The sequence below is a fragment of the Falco rusticolus genome, chromosome 2 (genome assembly GCF_015220075.1).
Source record: "Falco rusticolus isolate bFalRus1 chromosome 2, bFalRus1.pri, whole genome shotgun sequence".
Lineage (NCBI taxonomy): Eukaryota > Metazoa > Chordata > Aves > Falconiformes > Falconidae > Falco > Falco rusticolus.
Window position 1 is genome coordinate 70,923,540 of NC_051188.1, and position 18,071 is coordinate 70,941,610.

Genomic DNA, 18,071 nt, shown 5'->3' on the forward strand with positions numbered 1-18,071 from the left:
GACTTCTTCAGCAAAACCAGCCTACTCATGGTAGTGCTCCAGCACAGAAGATCACAGACCCTCCCAGCTCAAACTCTACAGATGACACAAGGCACCAGCTCTTTGCCAACAAATCATTCCTCACAAAAACCCAGCAGCTCTTCTTCAGAAGCTGAACAGCCTGATATGAGGCCATGGCTGGCCAAATGCTAGCTACACCAGGTGAAGGGCTGAATTACTATTAATGCCAGACTGGGATGTCACTTTGCAATATGGCTGGTCATTTATTTATTGTTTTATCATGACACATAAAATGCTATGGCTGCAATATCAAAATACAGTGCCACTTATAAAATACCAGTATTATTAATGCGGTGGTAAGATAATGTTAACATTTACAGAGAGGTGTATAATAATTCGATAGTCTTGCCTAATGGTTTGCTCCAGTGACAAAACACCCTGACAAGCAGATGATGGATGGATAACAGTGCCTATTTATTATCACAGTTTTTGCTCCTTGATTACTGAATGGCCTATAATGATACCAATAATTGTTGCTGAATCTAATCCTTTTGAATATGGTAGAGAGGTCTTTTTCTTTTACAGTATGTGTCAGAATAAAAGAGAAGCATCTGAAAAATAAAAGAGACGGCATTTCCTTACAAAATGAGATGAAAAAATAAAACAATATAAATGGAACTTTCAAGTGTTTCTTTTTATATTTAAAGCTCTTATTTCAATATACTGTATTTAAACATTTTTAAATAATCATTCTGTACCTTTGATTTTCTGTTTCATCTTTGAAAACAAATAGAGTAATCTCACTATAAATGTGTGCAAATAGAAAATATATAAATATATTTAAGGCCCATGTCATAAAAAGGTGGTCTGGGAATTGTCATTTTTACAATGCTCAGCTGGGGTCCCTTTCATTTTGTCCTGCAAGTTATTTGAGCTCTGTTCTTTTAAGCCTTTGAAGTCCACATGCGAAGAAGAGCCAAGCACACACATACTGTCCTGTGTTTCATTTTGTAAACTGCTTGATGACACCTGTAAAACAGTCCCAATGCGACTGAACAATGGAGTTGATGTGATCCACCTGAACAAACTGAAGTTTGCTTGGTCAACTGCTGAGCTCCATGGGAATGCTGCTCCCACAGGCAACGACTCCATCTCTGAAGTGCCATGTCTAACTTCATGAAATCCCATGGACCTTTCCAGACTACTTGCAGATGAGGGGAGTTTGTTTTCCCCATACAACACAGCACCCTGGGGACAGGCAGCCACAGTCTGATCTGCAGTATGTTTTGCCTTTGTGTGCTCTTGGAAAAGTGACTCCCTTGTTTGAGGAGATGTTGGCAAAGGTGTGCTTTGGTTATAGGCCTTGTAGGAATCACTGGCATTTGAGCCAAGGCTTGGTGAGAATCTGTCTGCAAAGGGTTGTGTCTGACGTACTGTTTCCTTTACATTCAACTTGGTCAGAAGCTGGGTGCGGATCTCTGGGGGTAGTTTACTCAACAGGCATCCAAGCTGAAGCTGGGTTGGGAATAGTGTTCCCTGAAGGGTTCTGTACAGAAATCTGCAAGAGGAGAATGTGCACGTGAAAAGAACTGAAAGAAGGAAGTACCCAAGATATTAAGAGAAAATATCCAAGAAAAAAAGTACAACACAAAAAAAGAGAGTTTTATGTGCCTTTCTTATGTTCGAGACAAGCTTCCAGACAAAAAGCTCTGAATGCTGTGCTAGTATTTTGCTTAATAACAAGCAGTGTAATAAATCTGTGCCTTTAGCCAGTGATCGACCTTACATGATCTTTCATCTTTCCTGATGAGGAATCAAAGACAATGGGGGTCATTCTGCAGAGCAGACTTCCTACATCCATAGGTAGTCAAGAAAGTTCACAACATACTATCAGAATTTCTGTACTGTGCGTGTTCACGGAGGATGGGTTGAATCTGGAAGCATCATGGAAAACCTCACAGTAGCAAATCCCTGCATGGCCAGGAGGTTTGACCAACAGTCTACAATTATCCCACTCCTGTGGTCTATGGTCAGGAGCTGTGGTCTGTTCCTGTGGTCAGGAGCACAGAAGAGGTTAAACAACCTGACTTCATATAATCAGCCACTGAAAAAAAATGACTTGGCTGGTAAGGCAAAAAGAAAGAGGGAGACTGGAAAAAGAAATGTTCCTTGCCCTCCCAACCATAGGCATAAAGTGCTTTCACATATGATAAAAGATATGAGAGAAGATGCAATACCTGGGCAGCAATGCAACGACTGGTGATATAATGCAAGTGAAATAGAACATAGGGTCTCCCATCAGCCTTTCCATAGTCCAGTAGGGATTGGATGGAGGATGGCATACTGGGCAGGAAGCGTTGTAAACCAGAGCCACAAAGAAAAATAAAAGGATACTGAAGATGCAAGATGACCAGTGGAGAAAAGTCTAGAACAAAAAACCCCACAAAATAATAATGATTCTTTATATTCTGAGAAATTTGCTGTTATTCTGAGTTGAAGCTTCTTAATTTCTGGCACCAAATCCATGTACAGTGAAGAATTTAAAGCACAGTGAAGATTTCAGAAAATTAAGAGAATTTTCAAAAATTCTCATTATAGATACAGCACTACAAAGCTGTTCACAGTTCACAGTTTAAAACCTTTTTTACATTTGCTTAAAATGCTCACTAAAAATAGAACGTGCTGAGGGAATGGAACAACCATCTTCTGTTTTTGAAGAATGGCACTAAGAAAAGAATTACATATATGTCAGCGAGTTTCTATATAAGCCTTGGGTTCCTTACCCAAGTTTTGGTTTCAATAGCCAAATGTAGTATGATGGTGAACAGTGCTACTGTGGTGATGGGAGTTCCCCAGGAGAAGATATCCACCTCTGAATCATAGTAAGTCTGTAAAGAAGGAGACAGAATTCAGCCCATGCTGTGTTGCCAGTTCTCCTCAGAATGCTTGAAATCAAAAGTCTTAAACCAAACACTTACAAAATAGGGGATGAAGAAGCAAACCAGGCTTTGATACATAGCATCAATCATGTTCATCCAAAACATGTGTGGTTGGTACTCCTGTGGCATAAAATAAAAAAAAAAAAAAGAAAAAGACATGAGAGCCTAATGAAAATGCTGTTAGCTGGGATAAGTATTTTGAGGGGGATATTCCAATGGACACTTTTAAGGGCTTCTGCAAGTAGCTCCGTGACTTTGCCAATCAGTTAGACACCCTCAGGGATGAAGTATGAGGAGTCTACCTGAAAGTCACCCTGCTCTGGGAGGTGGGTCCTCTGCTGCTCCCCACCCCCCCCTCCCTTTCCCCCCTAGCAGAGGGTATAATTTGAATCTGACACTCAGATCAGTAAACATTTATGAAGGTGTCCAACTCTATGCACTACACTTAGACCACTGATTTCAGGAGGATCTCTCTGAGGTGTAACCATGTGTGTAAATGGGTTTTAGACACAAGCACAGGGTATTTATTCACAAGACAAAAAACAGAAAATGTACACATACTTGAAAGAAGATCCACAACAATGGTCTTCAGCAGTTAATTCACGCAGGAATATATGCTATGTTAGGAATATGTATATAAAACATAGATATATATAACACATATATCTCTGTGTGTGTGTACAAAACTGCTCACCAAGAAACAATATTAAACTAACATATTGGCTTAAAGAAATAAACAATTGAAGAGGTAAGGATGGTCATATAAAAGACCTAGATATAAGAAAAAGTACTTTGTAAATGGCAAAATATTTATTTGATTTTGGGATATAGGCTACATCTCCAACCACTGGGTTCATAAAGGCTCCTCCCCTCTATGGAGAATATTACTACAGCCTAAAAATGGGAATTGAAAGACACTAAAGAATGATGGTGTTCTTTGGCTTACTGAAATAACATGTGGTTAAACACTAACAGGTGGCTCAGAGGGACTGTGTTATCTCAATTGTTGGAGACATTCAAAACTGGACTAGATAAAGACCTGAGCAACCTCATCTAGCTTTGAAACTGTTTTGACCAGGGGTCTGGATCAGATGGCCTCCAGAATTATTCTATAATTCTACAGGCTTTGAGTCAGTGATATCTTTTTGAAAGGGATACTACCTGAAGCAGGACTTTTGGCAAGTTTTAAAAATACCTTTTTAGGTAACTATTCACAGAATATGCTCACTAGATTTCAAACAAATTCAGAATAGTCCCTAGGCTTGCCTATGAGAGGTAATTGTACTGTGAACCTGGGAGACTTCTCTCCTTGGTTTGCCAGCTGAAGACAGGTAGACACAACTTCCCAGCAAGCTTAAGCCATTACAAGATTTCTATCACCTTAAAAATGTGCAAGAAAGGAAGGTATTAAAGTTACAGATTAAATTTTAAAGTACAATACACTGGAACAGAAGAAGTGTAGAAAATGGAAAACAGCTGGGTGAAAAAGAATTTAGACTAAAGTACTAAAAAATAAGTTACACTAAAATTTTCCTTTCATTTTTCCAGGACACTGTCTAGCAATAGCGCTGGATGTGAGGGGTACCGAATGCAGGTGTACAGTTAACGGCAAAACCCACTCACTGTCTCTTCTCAGAGGGCACAATGGCAGATACTTTCAAGAAAGGCTTTTGCCTTGGAAGCAGCGTCTCAATATAAATAGTTTTGCCAAGCAGAAAGATTTTCCCACAGTACACTGTGGCTGTAATTACCAGAAATGGTTTGGCTTGGATCCCTCCTGCAGTTCCTTCTGATTTCATTGTACAATTCATGCAGATGGGGACAAGGTGTTTTCAACAGACGTTTCAACTGCTGTCATCTGCTGGTGACTACCTCCCTCAGAGTCTGTCTGTTGACCTCCACGCTTACTCCTTAAGCCACCTTTCTCTTCTGATGTTTATAAAGGGCTGGGGCCTGAAGTTCTGAGTAAGTACTGTGAGGTTATAGTGTGAAAGTCCGCACTATGCAGTGTAATCTGCTTTACTTTTGTTGTTATTTGTGAGCCTGGACCATAAACGGGGTGTTCAGCTTAGGCTGACTTAAAGCATCCAGCCTTCTCTCCTGTTACATATTTCAAAATACAACTGGGTGGTATTTTTTGTTGTTTTAAATGTACTTTTGGCATTTAGATAGTTTGATTCAGATGAGAAATATAATGAAATAATAATGACTTTTCAGACTGTTTTTATCAGTCATCCATCCTTTGGGAGCAGGGTTGGTTTTCAGCTGAAACTAAAGACATTTAGGAAAAAAAAAATCAAGAAGTTTTTACCTCCATATTCTGGCCACTTTTATAAAGCTGAGGTACAGCAATTAACACTTCAGCTGGCACATCCTTATCCAGCACACCAGTGATCAGTTGTGGAAGGGAAGAAAAGAGTAAATTAAAGAAGATGAGATACCACTGATCAACCATTGATGAGCCAGAGAACCCGCAATAGAACTGGTACCAGAAGAGAAGGGCCACAAACATCTGAAACAGAACAAGCAATGCTGTAAATATGACAAGGTATGCAGGATCATCAACAGCACATCATTGAGTTCAGAAACCATCCTGATGCCAGTTCTGAAACTCACTGATGCCCTGGCTACTTAGCTAAGCTGCAAACATTTGGCACTCCTGCGAGTTTGTGCTGCTGGAACCTCAGATCTCAGGTGTCAGGGATGACTTCACACAAAATTAACTTTCAGTTCAAGTGAAACTCTGAGGTGCAATTTAACTAACCGTAAAAAGCCCTCCCAACCATCACTGATCTCTAGGTACAGGAGTACCGATCTCATAGCACTTGCATTACTATCATGAATAAGCATTTCCATAATAATATTCTCTACTGGCTTGAGATGTTTTGGGAAGCTCTGCTGATCTTCAGTAGGTAAATGCAGAGCTTTTTTGCAAGACCAACACGAGACTAGCAGCAGCAAGAGAAGTGAAACTGTAAGGTCTAGTAAAGCTGTCTTAACTGTCCTATCTTTGTGCTTTGAAACTCAGCAAATAAGCAGTGCTGTAACAATTCTTGTCTCTCTTATTCTTCAGCTGTACACACAGCCGCGCTAGGACTCTTCATGTGGTAATTACCCAAAAAGGGACAAACCACACAACTCATTTCTTCTACAGTCTCAGCATGGAGAATCCAGAGGTTTTTAAGGCTCTGGAGAGGTGCTGATTTCACCTGGTGAGGGGGGATTTGAGCCTAGAAAAAGGCGGGTGGCTGCTTAGGAAAGGAAATAAATTCCCAGGCTTAGTCGTCCTAAAATTGCCGTTTTTATTATTCTTTGTAAAGCGATTAACACTAAATGGAAGGCAATCAGAAAAACCTCGGCAACTGTTCCTCGAGGGTTTTCCCCATTTTAACCATGAAGAAGGGAAATGGCATCACCTCTCCTTTTACTTCCTCTTAACTTTGTATTATGTTCTCAAACACTTTCAGCCAGCTGGAGTATGTTAACCCTTCATCATTTTTAGATATACAGAGGAGAGTCTAGATCTGTTCTATCTGTAAGCCAAAAATGTGGTTGAAATTTAAACATGGGGGGAAAAAATGCTATGGTCTGCTTAGTCAGTGACAACTGCTATAAGGAGATTAAGCCTGTCCTGTGAGGGGGAATTGCCACAGAATAAGAGTCAGTCCTGCTGCGTGTAAATGTACATATATGTGTTTGTATATATAGAGAGAGTATATATATGTTCAGGCAAGGTTTGCATACTACATTGAAGTAGCCTGTATATCAGCAGCAACATATATATCTCACTGTTTGTGAGCCCATACTATAAAATAACATATTAGAAATTAAACAGTAGCATTTTGGATGGTCTGGATGAGAGGACTGAGTGCACCCTCAGTAAGCTGGCAGGTGACACCAAGCTGGCTGGGAGTGTTGATCTGCTGGAGGGCAGGCAGGCTCTGCAGAGGGATCTGGACAGGCTGGATCGATGGGTCAAGGCCAACTGTGTGAGGTTCAACATGGCCAAGTGCCGGGTCCTGCCCTTGGGTCACAGCAGCCCCACGCAGCGCTACAGGCTTGGGGAAGGGGGGCTGGGAAGTGCCTGGTGGGAAAGGGCCTGGGGGTGCTGGTCAGCAGCCGGCTGGACATGAGCCAGCAGTGTGCCCAGGTGGCCAACAAGGCCAACAGCGTCCTGGCTTGTATCTGAAACGGTGTGGCCAGCAGGGCTAGGGCTACCCCCCTGTACTGGGCACTGCTGAGGCCACGTCTCAAACACTGGGTTCAGGTTTGGGCCCCTCACTGCAAGGGGGACGTGGAGGTGCTGGAGCGTGTCCAGGGAAGGGCAACGGAGCTGGTGAAGGGTCTGGAGCACAAGTCTGATGAGGAGCAGCTGAGGGAACTGGGGGTGTTTAGCCTGGAGCAAAGGAGGCTCAGGGGGACCTTATCGCTCCCTACAGCTGCCTGAGAGGAGGCTGTGGGCAGGTGGGGGGCGGTCTCTTCTCCCAGGTAACAAGTGACAGGACAAGAGGAAACAGCCTCAAGTTGTGCCAGGGGAGGTTTAGATCGGATATTAGGAAAATTTTCTTCACTGAAAGGGTGGTCAAGCATTGGAACAGGCTGCCCAGGAAGGTGGTTGGGTCACCATCCCTGGAGGGTTTTAAAATACACATAGATGTTGTGTTTAGGGACAGGTTTAGTGATGGACTTAAGAGTGGTGGGTTAATGTTGGACCTGATCATCTCAAAGGTCTTTTCCAACTTAAATGACTCTATGATTCTATGAATTATTTTCAGGGTCATCTGTAGAAATGTTTCTGTAAATACATTACAGGAGACATTATCTTCCACTGGCTAAACCAAAACTGAGTTACCAGAGCTAACCCTCTTCAGTACAGTTTGCTGGGAGACGGCAATTTCATTTCAAAATTGAACAGATTTTGAAAATGATTTCCTTGACACACCCAACACCCAACAAAATTTCCTGAGTCTTTTCTCAAAAAAGAATTGCAATAAATATATGGATTTAGATAGTTCTCTGTCATTGGAAATAAACAAAATCCAGCTAATCCTAGACCTAAGAAATTTTCATCTCTAGAGCCTTGCTAAAATTAACCTGTCTTGTAAACAGTATGTCTCTGACAAAAATGGGTAGTCTGATGAAAATACAGTGAGCTGAAAATTTTCCTACCACCTCTGGTACGGGTTTCAGCAGTGCTGTCAAAGAAAACTGTACGAAAAAATGACATTTCAGTAACTAAGCTCAAATCAGATTTTTTCTCCCTGAAATTTTATTTTTTATTAAACAAGCATTTAATGTATCTTCAAATATAATGCTCCTCCTTGCTTCTGTGCATTACCTCCTTGAAAACGTAAAATAAAATTTACATAAAAATAGAATTAGATTTTAAATAAAAAAGGTTTTCCTTTTTTTCTCCCAGATGAGACTGTTCTAGGAATGTGGCCCCAGACATAATTTCTCAGTGAATGTCCAGTGCTGTCTTGCAGAGAAAAAGTATAAAGGGGAAGAAGCAGTGCATGCTTGTGCAGGTAAGATTTTGTTTATATGAAACACTTTTTCATCCAGCTCAGATATTTCTAGTCATGCTATGTTTTAGTTTATATTTCACTTGTATTTTTATTATCTCCACCAAGCTAAACATCTTCTTGGATAAGACATCTGAGTTTCCAAATAGCTTTTGCAGCAACTTGGAATTTAAACATTGAGTTAGATAGGTTCTAGTGGGGAATGGAAAATTTCATACTATGAGCAAATGGGAAAAAAAAACACTTGAGGAAACAGAAAACTTGCAGAATGTTTGCACTGTAGCTGTATTGACCCTCTTGTGAAGAACCATCCAGAATAGTCTCCTTGCAAAAGGATCAGGTGCTCACATCTTTCATTTCTGAATATTCTTTCCTTAGGGGCAAGCACTGTATCAGACATATTCATGTCTGCATGCTGGATACCCCACTACAGTTTTAGAGTCAGTAGCAACAAGTATTGCTCAGAAAGCTCCCAAGGCTGCCAAAGCAGAGTCAACACAAAGAGATTTCTTCAGTTATATTCTAGCCTTGAGGCAGCAGCTTCTGAAAATGTCTTACTAAAAATGGCACGAGAAATACTCAAGGGGAGCTGTACCAAAGGAAATGGAAGATTTTACAAGACCTGAACAAAATGTAGATGTATAAACAACATCTCTGGCTGCTGATTGCTTCCAGCAATCTTATTGTCTTATGTGTATTACCCTTGGGTGTTATTATTTATTTTAATGTAAGATAGCTCTGTATACACTTCTTAGAAGTTCAGATTTGATACTCTCAAGGCAAAGAGTATCTTGGAAACGTACAGCACTGGGTGGGGGGAATACAGACGTTCAGCATCATTCAGGATCAAGCCTTAAAACTCAGGCATATGAACACCAGCATATATTTCACAGGTGGCTCTCCACTCAGTGCAGCATTATTTAAATCTGCTTGCTATTTCAGACTCAGGCAGCAGTTCAGATCGTCCAAGACCCTTCTTTCTTTTTTGTCTGGAAGGATGCTTGCATGCAGTTTCTCATCAGACCACAGAAGTTATTTTAACACGCTTGTGTTAATACAAAGACACTTTGTTAATTCTTTAACTCCCTCAAGTATTCCTGTGATGTTTAAAATTTTGAGCAAGTTATGGTCTTCCCCCAGTAAAATACCAACCTTCAGACTGAAATCAGATGGGAATTAGTTAGGCCACCAATTAAAAACAAGCCCTGGATTAGATTAAATTTGGAAAGCAACTTTTAAAAAATTGAGAGCCATTTTTTTTCTGATATTGAGGACAAAATCCAGTCTCCTGCTCAGAATTCGTAGATTTCCCTCTGGAGCAAACAGGTCTGAGAGCTCTGACTCTCCGCCTTTTCCATCTTCTTCATATCCCTTGCTCCCGTGGTGATTTGTAGGTGTTGCAAGTGAGCAGATCTGTGTGTCTGCCAGTGAGTCCCACCCAGCTGATGGAATTCTTGGTTGTCTTCTTAGGCAGTTTTCAATCAATCATCTTTGTACTCCAAGATCAATGCAAAGGGCCTTTGTTAGGGCCAAGGAGTCGAGCTGCTACTGGCTCAGTGCCCAGTACTGGACTAGCTCCCGTTTTATACACCAGGGAGGAAACGCAGACCCATAGTCTGTTCTTTACCACTGTGTGCTTCCTTTCTAATGAACTCTTTCGGTTAGTTGGAAGTGAGATAAAGCAAGAAACTGCCCTCCCAATCTCTGCCACCTGAGACACAGAGAGGACTCAAATTATCTCAGGTCACTAGGGAATATGCACAGTGATTCATAAGCAATGACAAGATAGGGTCAGGAAGAGAAAACACACTAAACTGCTACTTTGGACCAATGCTGAATGGCTTTGGCATTAAAGACTCCTGTGTCTAGCCAGCTAAATTCTGCAAAACTGATCTATAAAGAAACTTTTCTTCAGCAGTGCTTGTTATTTCTGTTACCTAATTTGCACATTCAGCAGGACACTGTAGCTGTTATGGAGTGGGTCCTGTATTCCTGCAAATGGCAGCCAGCTGTCTCTCAACTCTGCAAATTTCTTTGTAGCTTATTTATAAACCATTTGAAGGCTGACCTAATGCTCACGTAGCACAAAATAAACCCTGGAAACATGTGGTAGCATAAAGCTGCCAAGTCAAACACTTACGGCATTTTTGTAGAAGAAATACAGCACCATGTTGGCGAGTCGGGAATAACACCAGTGGCCATGAACAAGCAAGAGCTTCTCCAAATGCCGGAACCTTGGGATTGCAAAGTCGCTTGCCATCACCGCCTTCAATGAAAGAAAAGTTGGAATCATTATTGGAAAGCGTTGCTTTCAACACCAGCAGTGAATCTAGCCATCTTCTCAACCCATACAGCCAATGGAAATTGTACTGATGAAGAATGAAATCCATTACAGTGCATCTGAAATGCAGATATTGTTGCATCGGTTTGGAATACCTATGAGCAAACCTGGCAGCTTGGCAGAACATGCAAGGCAACGTGGTCCTTGCCTAAAGGAGATTACAGTCTACATTCCAGATGGTGACAAGCAGCAGCAAAAAGCAAGAAGTGGGAGAATGGCTGGCAATTGCAGTTGCATGAGCATGAAGGCTCAGGGCCCGTGTGTGTGAACATCTTGGTGGCTGTAATTTCTCTCTCTGTAAAAACTATGGGGTACTTACAGGGTAAGTAAGAAATGAACTTCCAGAGAATACAATAAAAAAAGCACAATTAACTGGTTGCATCATAATTACTGGACTTTAAAAGACAAAACTATAAAAGCATTAGTTTTAATTACATTTGCAATCCTGGCTCATAACGTTTACTTGCCTGTCCTGAGATATCAGTATTTTGAGGGATTTTATAAATTGCATGTTTTCTGTAACTGTCTATGAAAAAATCACACTAGATGAGATGCCTCCAGGACTGTGCAGACTGCCAAATCACACTGACAAAATGAATCACCAGTTTCTCTCTACTTCTGACTAAAATTCAGGGTACTGTACATCTAGATGAGACTTTCTTGTAAATGATGGTGATACCACAATTGTTTCATGATCTTCCTTATCCTTAGGATTGCATTAAGATCTCATTTAATATTATTTTATATTTCATCTTCTATCTTGGTATCACCTTTCTCCTCACAGTTCAGCAAAAACATGAAGAAAAGTAAAAACTTCCAAAGGAGCGATGTCTTCATCACACTCTGCAGGGTGTATTTTTAACTGAGACAGCTTTAAATTTTTCCTAATTCGCTTTCTTGGTAAATCATCAAAAGGGCTGAGTTTTCCCAAGTAACTGTTTGTACAAGCTATTAAAACAAACTCTAAAACAGTATGCAAGAGAAGGTGTAATAATTTGTAATTTAAGTAGTAGATGTGCATAAGCACTGGGACATTTTTTAATATGTTGACACAACCTGGGATTTCTCAGGTACTGAGACACACTTCTTGTAACCTCCCTGCACAGAACAGTCTCATTTGTCTTGCAGACATACAGCTATCTTGCAGTTTGAGGAGAACAGAGCTGTGCTATGTCTGCTTCCTTGAACTCCACCCCATCTCAGCCTATTCCAATGTCAAAACAAAACTGTTAGCTTCTTTTCATTTGTGCTTCTAACACAGTACTTCGCAACACGTTGTGAGAAGTGACGGGTTTTTTTTCTTTTTTATTGCATTTTGATTACTGTGAGGAACAGTGAGGAAGATAGTGTTATCCAACTACATTTGCTTGTTTATTTTGTCTCAAAATATCCCCTTGATTTTCACATTTTTATTTTTTCTTCCAGCTTTTTCACAGGAAAAAGTGATTCATGCTCCACATGCTTCCATAGAATGTGGAAAGAAAACAAGTCAAAGAGTATTGCTGTTTTATACATCTAAATAAATGCTCAACGCCTTCTGAGTACCTGTATGTGTAAGATTCTGACAGTTGTTTACAGAAGAGAGGTCTGCATGGTTCCTTAGGACCTTGGAGTAAAGGAAGGGATCTATAAACATTTTCCACTCTGTTGAACTTTCATTTAGAAAAACCCCAGTGGTTTAATGGGTTAATGAGCAAATCGTTTTCAGATTTGAATACACCGCAAAAGCCAGGGGCATTGAAGACTGGTTATTCTAAGTGTATGAACTCAAACGAAAGTGGCATAATGGGGAGAGGAGTAGAAAAATGCTATGAGCACTGTATGTCTGCATTAAGAAAAAAAGTGATCTGAATTAATACGTAGATGTTAGGAGCTGGTAAGTTCACAAGAGATAGTAAGACCCAAGAAGTTTGGGTCAAATGTTTTTGAATTGATACGCTTGGAGGGGACCCCACAATGCCAGTCTCCTCTGGGGTCTCTGGAGCCTGGACTGCCTGCAGAGTGATACCGCAGAAATTATGCAAAGCTCTCTGATCCTGGTGAAGGCTGTGGAACAACAAATACATTTGGTATCAGCTTAATTCAAGACCTCCTTTTCTTCTGCCCTCTCCGGCCATCAAAGTCAGACTTACAGGGTCCATGGCTGGGAATGCCATATGCATAATGAGTACCTGAATATTTTTGTGATAGCTTCTTTCCAGTCTAATTTTCTCCTGCTAACATGTTTGGAGAAGCATTTTTAATGGACTGCAGGCCCGAAATCTGTCTGTCTGAAGAGCGCTGATGGCCATCCATTTGTCCTGGAGATTACTTTGAACCCACTGGATGATTACAAGAACAAGTGTAATAGCTATGCTGGGTCAGACTATCTTCCCTAGTAACCAACCTCCAGCAACAGCCAAGTGAGCATGCCTTTGGAAGAGTATATGAATAAATAAAAGAAGACATGTACTGACTTTTCTCCAGAGTACTGTCCTAGTTTCTGGTGATCTGCATGTCAGAAAATGCAAAAAGTTGGCATGCAAATTCATAGCTCAGTCAAATTTTTGTTTCAAAATATTTGTGTGTTGAACCAAATAAATTAAAGCATGGAATAAAATTCTATAGCCAACCTGCACATTGTGTGAAGGAGGCCTTTTTTCCCTTTCAAGCAAAACATCCAGCCAGTGTTGCAAAAAATGCAATGTGGGTCAGAGAACCACCCACTGGTAACTAAGTTAAGGAGCATGCTCATCTTCTCAGGTCCTCAGGATGGAAACATTTCCCACCTTCTCTGAAGCACTCTTTGACATATACTCAGCTACTCTGTTTTCTGAGGCGATCAGCCTGCACAGCAGCCCAAACACAAGGTAAGTTGTAGAAATAAGGTATTCTCCTCATCCTCTGTGTCTTACTGCCACATCTGGTGCTAAGACTGCAACTGAACTGCACTAGAAGTAGAGGAGGTAGAGGTAATAGGTAATACAGTATGTAGTACATCCTATACATATACATCCTCTCTTCTGGGGATGGGGGAAGTGCCTCTTATACAGTGGTAAATACAGTAATCACAGGCTGAATACATCCAAAAGACTACAGGGGCAAGGCCCCTTATCTTGCTTTTCCCTGTGGCAGGAAATGGGGAGAAAACCAAGACTTGGAATGCTATGTAGGATCAGTGGTTCTGCAAAGGGCTTCAGTTTTCTCTTTCTTCACTGTTCTGCTGTCTGAATAGGCTGAATGAGCAAGATGTGTGGGTGGCTGGGTTAAGGGTCACCATCACACCATGCAAAGAAGCTGCAGCATCTGGATGGGCTTGTGCAGCTACTTCACAGAAACACAGAAGCAGTACAGGAGAGATTAGAATAAAAGTCAGAATAAGTGAACCTTTGTAGAAGAATGAAGCTGGGTTAATTAGCATTGATAATATACAGCTGTGGGCTGACTTCAGGGGTGGCGGGGTGGTCGATGTAGACAAGGTGCAGCTGTGGCTGGTTCTGTTAAGTGGTTGAGAGCCAATGAAGAGAGAAGAGGAGGAAGCAAGAAAAGAGAGAGCGGGCCCTGGATGAGGTGAGACGAGGAGAAGGCAGCAGAGGGACTGGCATGAAGAGTATGCTGGTATGAGATGGTAAAAAAACTTGTTGTAGCTGGCTAGTTTGGAGAGTGCTGTGACAAACATTTATCTCCTAAATAATGCATAGCTGAACTTTTTTCCTTCTTTTAACCTCTATTTAATAAATGATTTAACAATTAAAACATATTTCTTAGAGGAATTTGATAAGTTGAATTTTCTGAGAAGGCAGCATGTTTAAACTCACTATGGACCTGAGAACACAAGCTCAAACTGAAGCTGAAAGCATTGTTACAATGTGCAACTGGGACCCCCCAGCATGACTTGCTACTTCTCCTTTATTTGTGCTGGCTATCCAAAGACAGCTTGGTCAAGCTGATATATGGGAAGTGCCTGTTCCACCCTTTCATGGGAGAGCTTTTTCAGTGAACAAGCAACATTACCTGCATGCCTTCTTGACCAGAGATCCCCACGCCAACATCTGCCACTTGGATCATGCTGACATCATTAGCACCATCACCTAAAGATGACAAGATCAAGATCTGTTGTCACTAGTAGGCCAGGAACACTTAGCAGCAGCAAAGCAAAGGAAAACCGCTTGTTATTGAGTTATTGGCTGAGTATAGTAAGGGAGATGTGTACTAAGGGTTTGGTGGGTATAGTAAGGCAGATGGTGGTTAGGAAAGGGTCCATCTTCGGAATATAAGGTTTGACATTTGGCAAAGCTGCCATTCTGATCTTTGTAGACTTTTTTTTTTTATCATGGAAAAGTAAAAATAAACCAAGTTCCTTTCTTTTTAGTAAAACCTAAAATTCAAGTATCAGGCCTGAATGGCACAAATACTTAAAAATTGGAAGGCTAAGAAAGAGCTTCCTGGTACTTCTGCTTCTTAACTAATTGTCTGCCTGCAATCAGGTATGACTAAGAATGAAAAGTGCAAGGACACCTAAAGCCAATGACATTGTCTACACAGTAAAAATACAATAAAATTAAAAAGTAGATGAATTCTTGACTTGGATCAAACAGTCCAAGATCTTTAGTACACCCATCACAGGCAGATTTAACTGCAGTGGTTGTACAGCCACCATCTCTGGTTCTGCTTCCAATCATGATACCGCAAGTGATAGGTGACATAGAAAGGATACCAGAATGGGACATGGAGAGACTCCTTAACCTCTTAAATTTACAGGGAGTGTGCTAGTGGAAAATGAGACTCTGTTAGCTGATGACAAGACACACTTGGTTTTAAACTTCAGTGGCTGAGGTGCACATTCACATCGCACTCCCAATTTCCCTGCTGTTGGCACATACAAGAGTGGTATCTGCTCAACTGACAAAGCTGACGTCTTTGTGACTGTACAACACAACCCTAAGTTAGCTCATGTTGGTTAAAAGGGAGGATATAACTGCTAGGCTTTTAAGCCAGAGCAGGAGCTCATCAACTCACAGGCTCAAGATGCTCAGAAAGAATGAAAACACAAGCTTCCCAGTCTCTACTAGTGTTTTTAAGCATTCTGGATAATTCAAGTTAACAGCCAGACGTTTTTGACAACATATGCAAATGATTATGTCCACAGTCAGTCAGCCAAAGACATAAATTCAGTATGAGGGAGGCATATTTGGGCTAGATATAATATAGTGAGCATAAGGATTATTACAATCAGCACACATTTGGTGATGTGGATGTTACAGGAGCCTTGACAATTATTATATATATCTTTAGGGTTTCTTATGGGTAGGTCCAACCCACATGTGTTCCTGCTGCGATTAACTAAGACAGGTAGATGAAAGCTAGTGTGTTTGTGACAGTACTGCAATCGTATTTTCCACTGCAACATAAGCCTAACCTTCAGCTGGCTGACTTTTCTTATGTAAAAATCATGGAAACATGGAAGATGCTGCCAGTTTTACGACAGGTTGACTGACAAAATCTCCCCTTCACCAGCTGAGTGATTAGCTGGGAAGAAGTGCAAATGCTGGCACGATGCCAGTTGTAAATCCATTCTCCATACTGACAAGGCCAAGTCATATCCTGTGCTGTATGGCTGACTTGTGATGAAAAATGCAGAATCTTGAGTTTAAACGTGACTGGATGAAACAACACTGTGCACAGTTTTGTTCTGTGCAATACAGTGACTGCAAAATGGTTATCTGCACAGCAATCAGCTAACCCAATTCTTCACAGCTGTGTTTGGACATGCCAAAACCTCACAGCATACCTGGGTCCTGATTACTTAACATCTGTAGGAAGAAAACCCAAATACCACTCCAGAGTTCTATCTTGGTTTTGAATACATATGTTAGAGGTGTCTGACACATTTTCAGACAAAACTGGAAGGCTCTTTGAATTCTGAGGCAGCTGGAAAGTTCCTATTGCAAGTCAAAAAATCAAAATTCTCAAGGCACAGTATTCATGAAGGCAGACTAGTTTAAACTGAGATATTTACCTATTGCCAAGGTCATGGCTTTGAGTTTGTCTCTGACTAGTTTCACTACCATGCTCTTTTGGAGTGGGGTTGAGCGACAACACAGTACTGAACGGCATCGCTTGGCTAGTGCAAGAAATTTATCTTCTAGTGTAGGTTCCAGGGCGTAAGCTAGAGTCCTTCCATCAATCACTAGGCCCAAGCTGGAAAGCACAGAGGAAGAGGGTGGATAGAGAGGGGTGAACCCAACAGTCATGTTTCCAGTAGCTTCGTCTATTGTGTTGTTTGAAAATTTAGACTCTACGCATTGCAGACACTGTTCCAGCAAGACAGCACATGTCTCCTGAAAAAAAAATCAAAATAAATATGCTTGAGAGAAAAGAACATGTATTCAAATATTTGTGCTTGCTGTATATTTAGGCATAAGGAATATGGGGAAAATATTAAATTTGCTGCACTGTTAAAATTTTAATTTCTAATAATCTTCTATTCACTCTAAACACACTTAATTCTTTCAGATGTGACAGCAATGAGAACTCGAAAGGCTTAAAATCTAATTTCTCTTTAACATGCAGTATTGTATGCTAAACTAATTTCTTTTAGCTCCATCTCAGAATAACAGTGCTGGGAAATGATATAATCAGTATCAGTACCAAGTTAAGTATGGTGATGAGCACCATGTACACGCCTACAACTCAGATCAAAGAGTTATGCATTGTTAAAGGCCAATTAAAGGTTGTTTAAACTGAATTCTCTCTCCTAGCCATATTCAACTAAAAGATGTTATCGAGAATATATGAACATTTTAAATGAAATGCTATTGGTCTTACAGCAAAGTATGACAAAAAGGAAAGATCATGGAAAATCAATTTACCAGTTCAGTTGATACACTCAAGAATGGAAAATGCTGTTATCTTTTCTTCCTTTTCGAAAGAACCTGGAGCTGGATACTGCTGGCCTACCTCTCCTCTGCTGATCTGAAGTTCAATTTTATCACCCCATTAAAGGACTACAGCACTATCAGTCTGGTTCCTTGTATGTTAGACCATATCAGTAAACTCTCTGTGACTGGCTGCTTGCAACAACTTGAGCACAGGAAAGATCAGTAATTCAGAAGAATTAGAAAAGGTCTGTTAGCAAGCAAGGCATTACTGTAGATGTCGTTTTCTGACTCTCAGTGTTAGCATCGAAATTTAAGTATTGCTTCTCCAGAGAAAAAGCCACCTGAGAAAACATGAATGACTGCGTTATTTAAACACTACATTTCAGTGGTGTAAAATAAAGCACAG

General features: G+C 40.7%; 1 protein-coding gene across 1 annotated transcript in view; it reads right to left on the reverse strand.

The window, feature by feature from the left end:
* Positions 1 to 239: 239 nt before the first annotated feature.
* ATP10A (ATPase phospholipid transporting 10A (putative)) overlaps positions 240 to 18,071 on the reverse strand; it is a 118,447-nt gene continuing 100,615 nt past the window's right edge. The window contains exons 14-21 of the mRNA XM_037377772.1: positions 16,804 to 17,125; positions 14,799 to 14,875; positions 10,605 to 10,730; positions 5,251 to 5,451; positions 2,979 to 3,059; positions 2,784 to 2,888; positions 2,238 to 2,425; positions 240 to 1,558 (exon numbers count right to left, since the gene is read on the reverse strand). Of these exons, the coding sequence (XP_037233669.1) occupies positions 853 to 1,558; positions 2,238 to 2,425; positions 2,784 to 2,888; positions 2,979 to 3,059; positions 5,251 to 5,451; positions 10,605 to 10,730; positions 14,799 to 14,875; positions 16,804 to 17,125 (1,806 nt within the window). The 3' untranslated portion in view covers positions 240 to 852. The remainder of the gene's footprint in view (positions 1,559 to 2,237; positions 2,426 to 2,783; positions 2,889 to 2,978; positions 3,060 to 5,250; positions 5,452 to 10,604; positions 10,731 to 14,798; positions 14,876 to 16,803; positions 17,126 to 18,071) is intronic.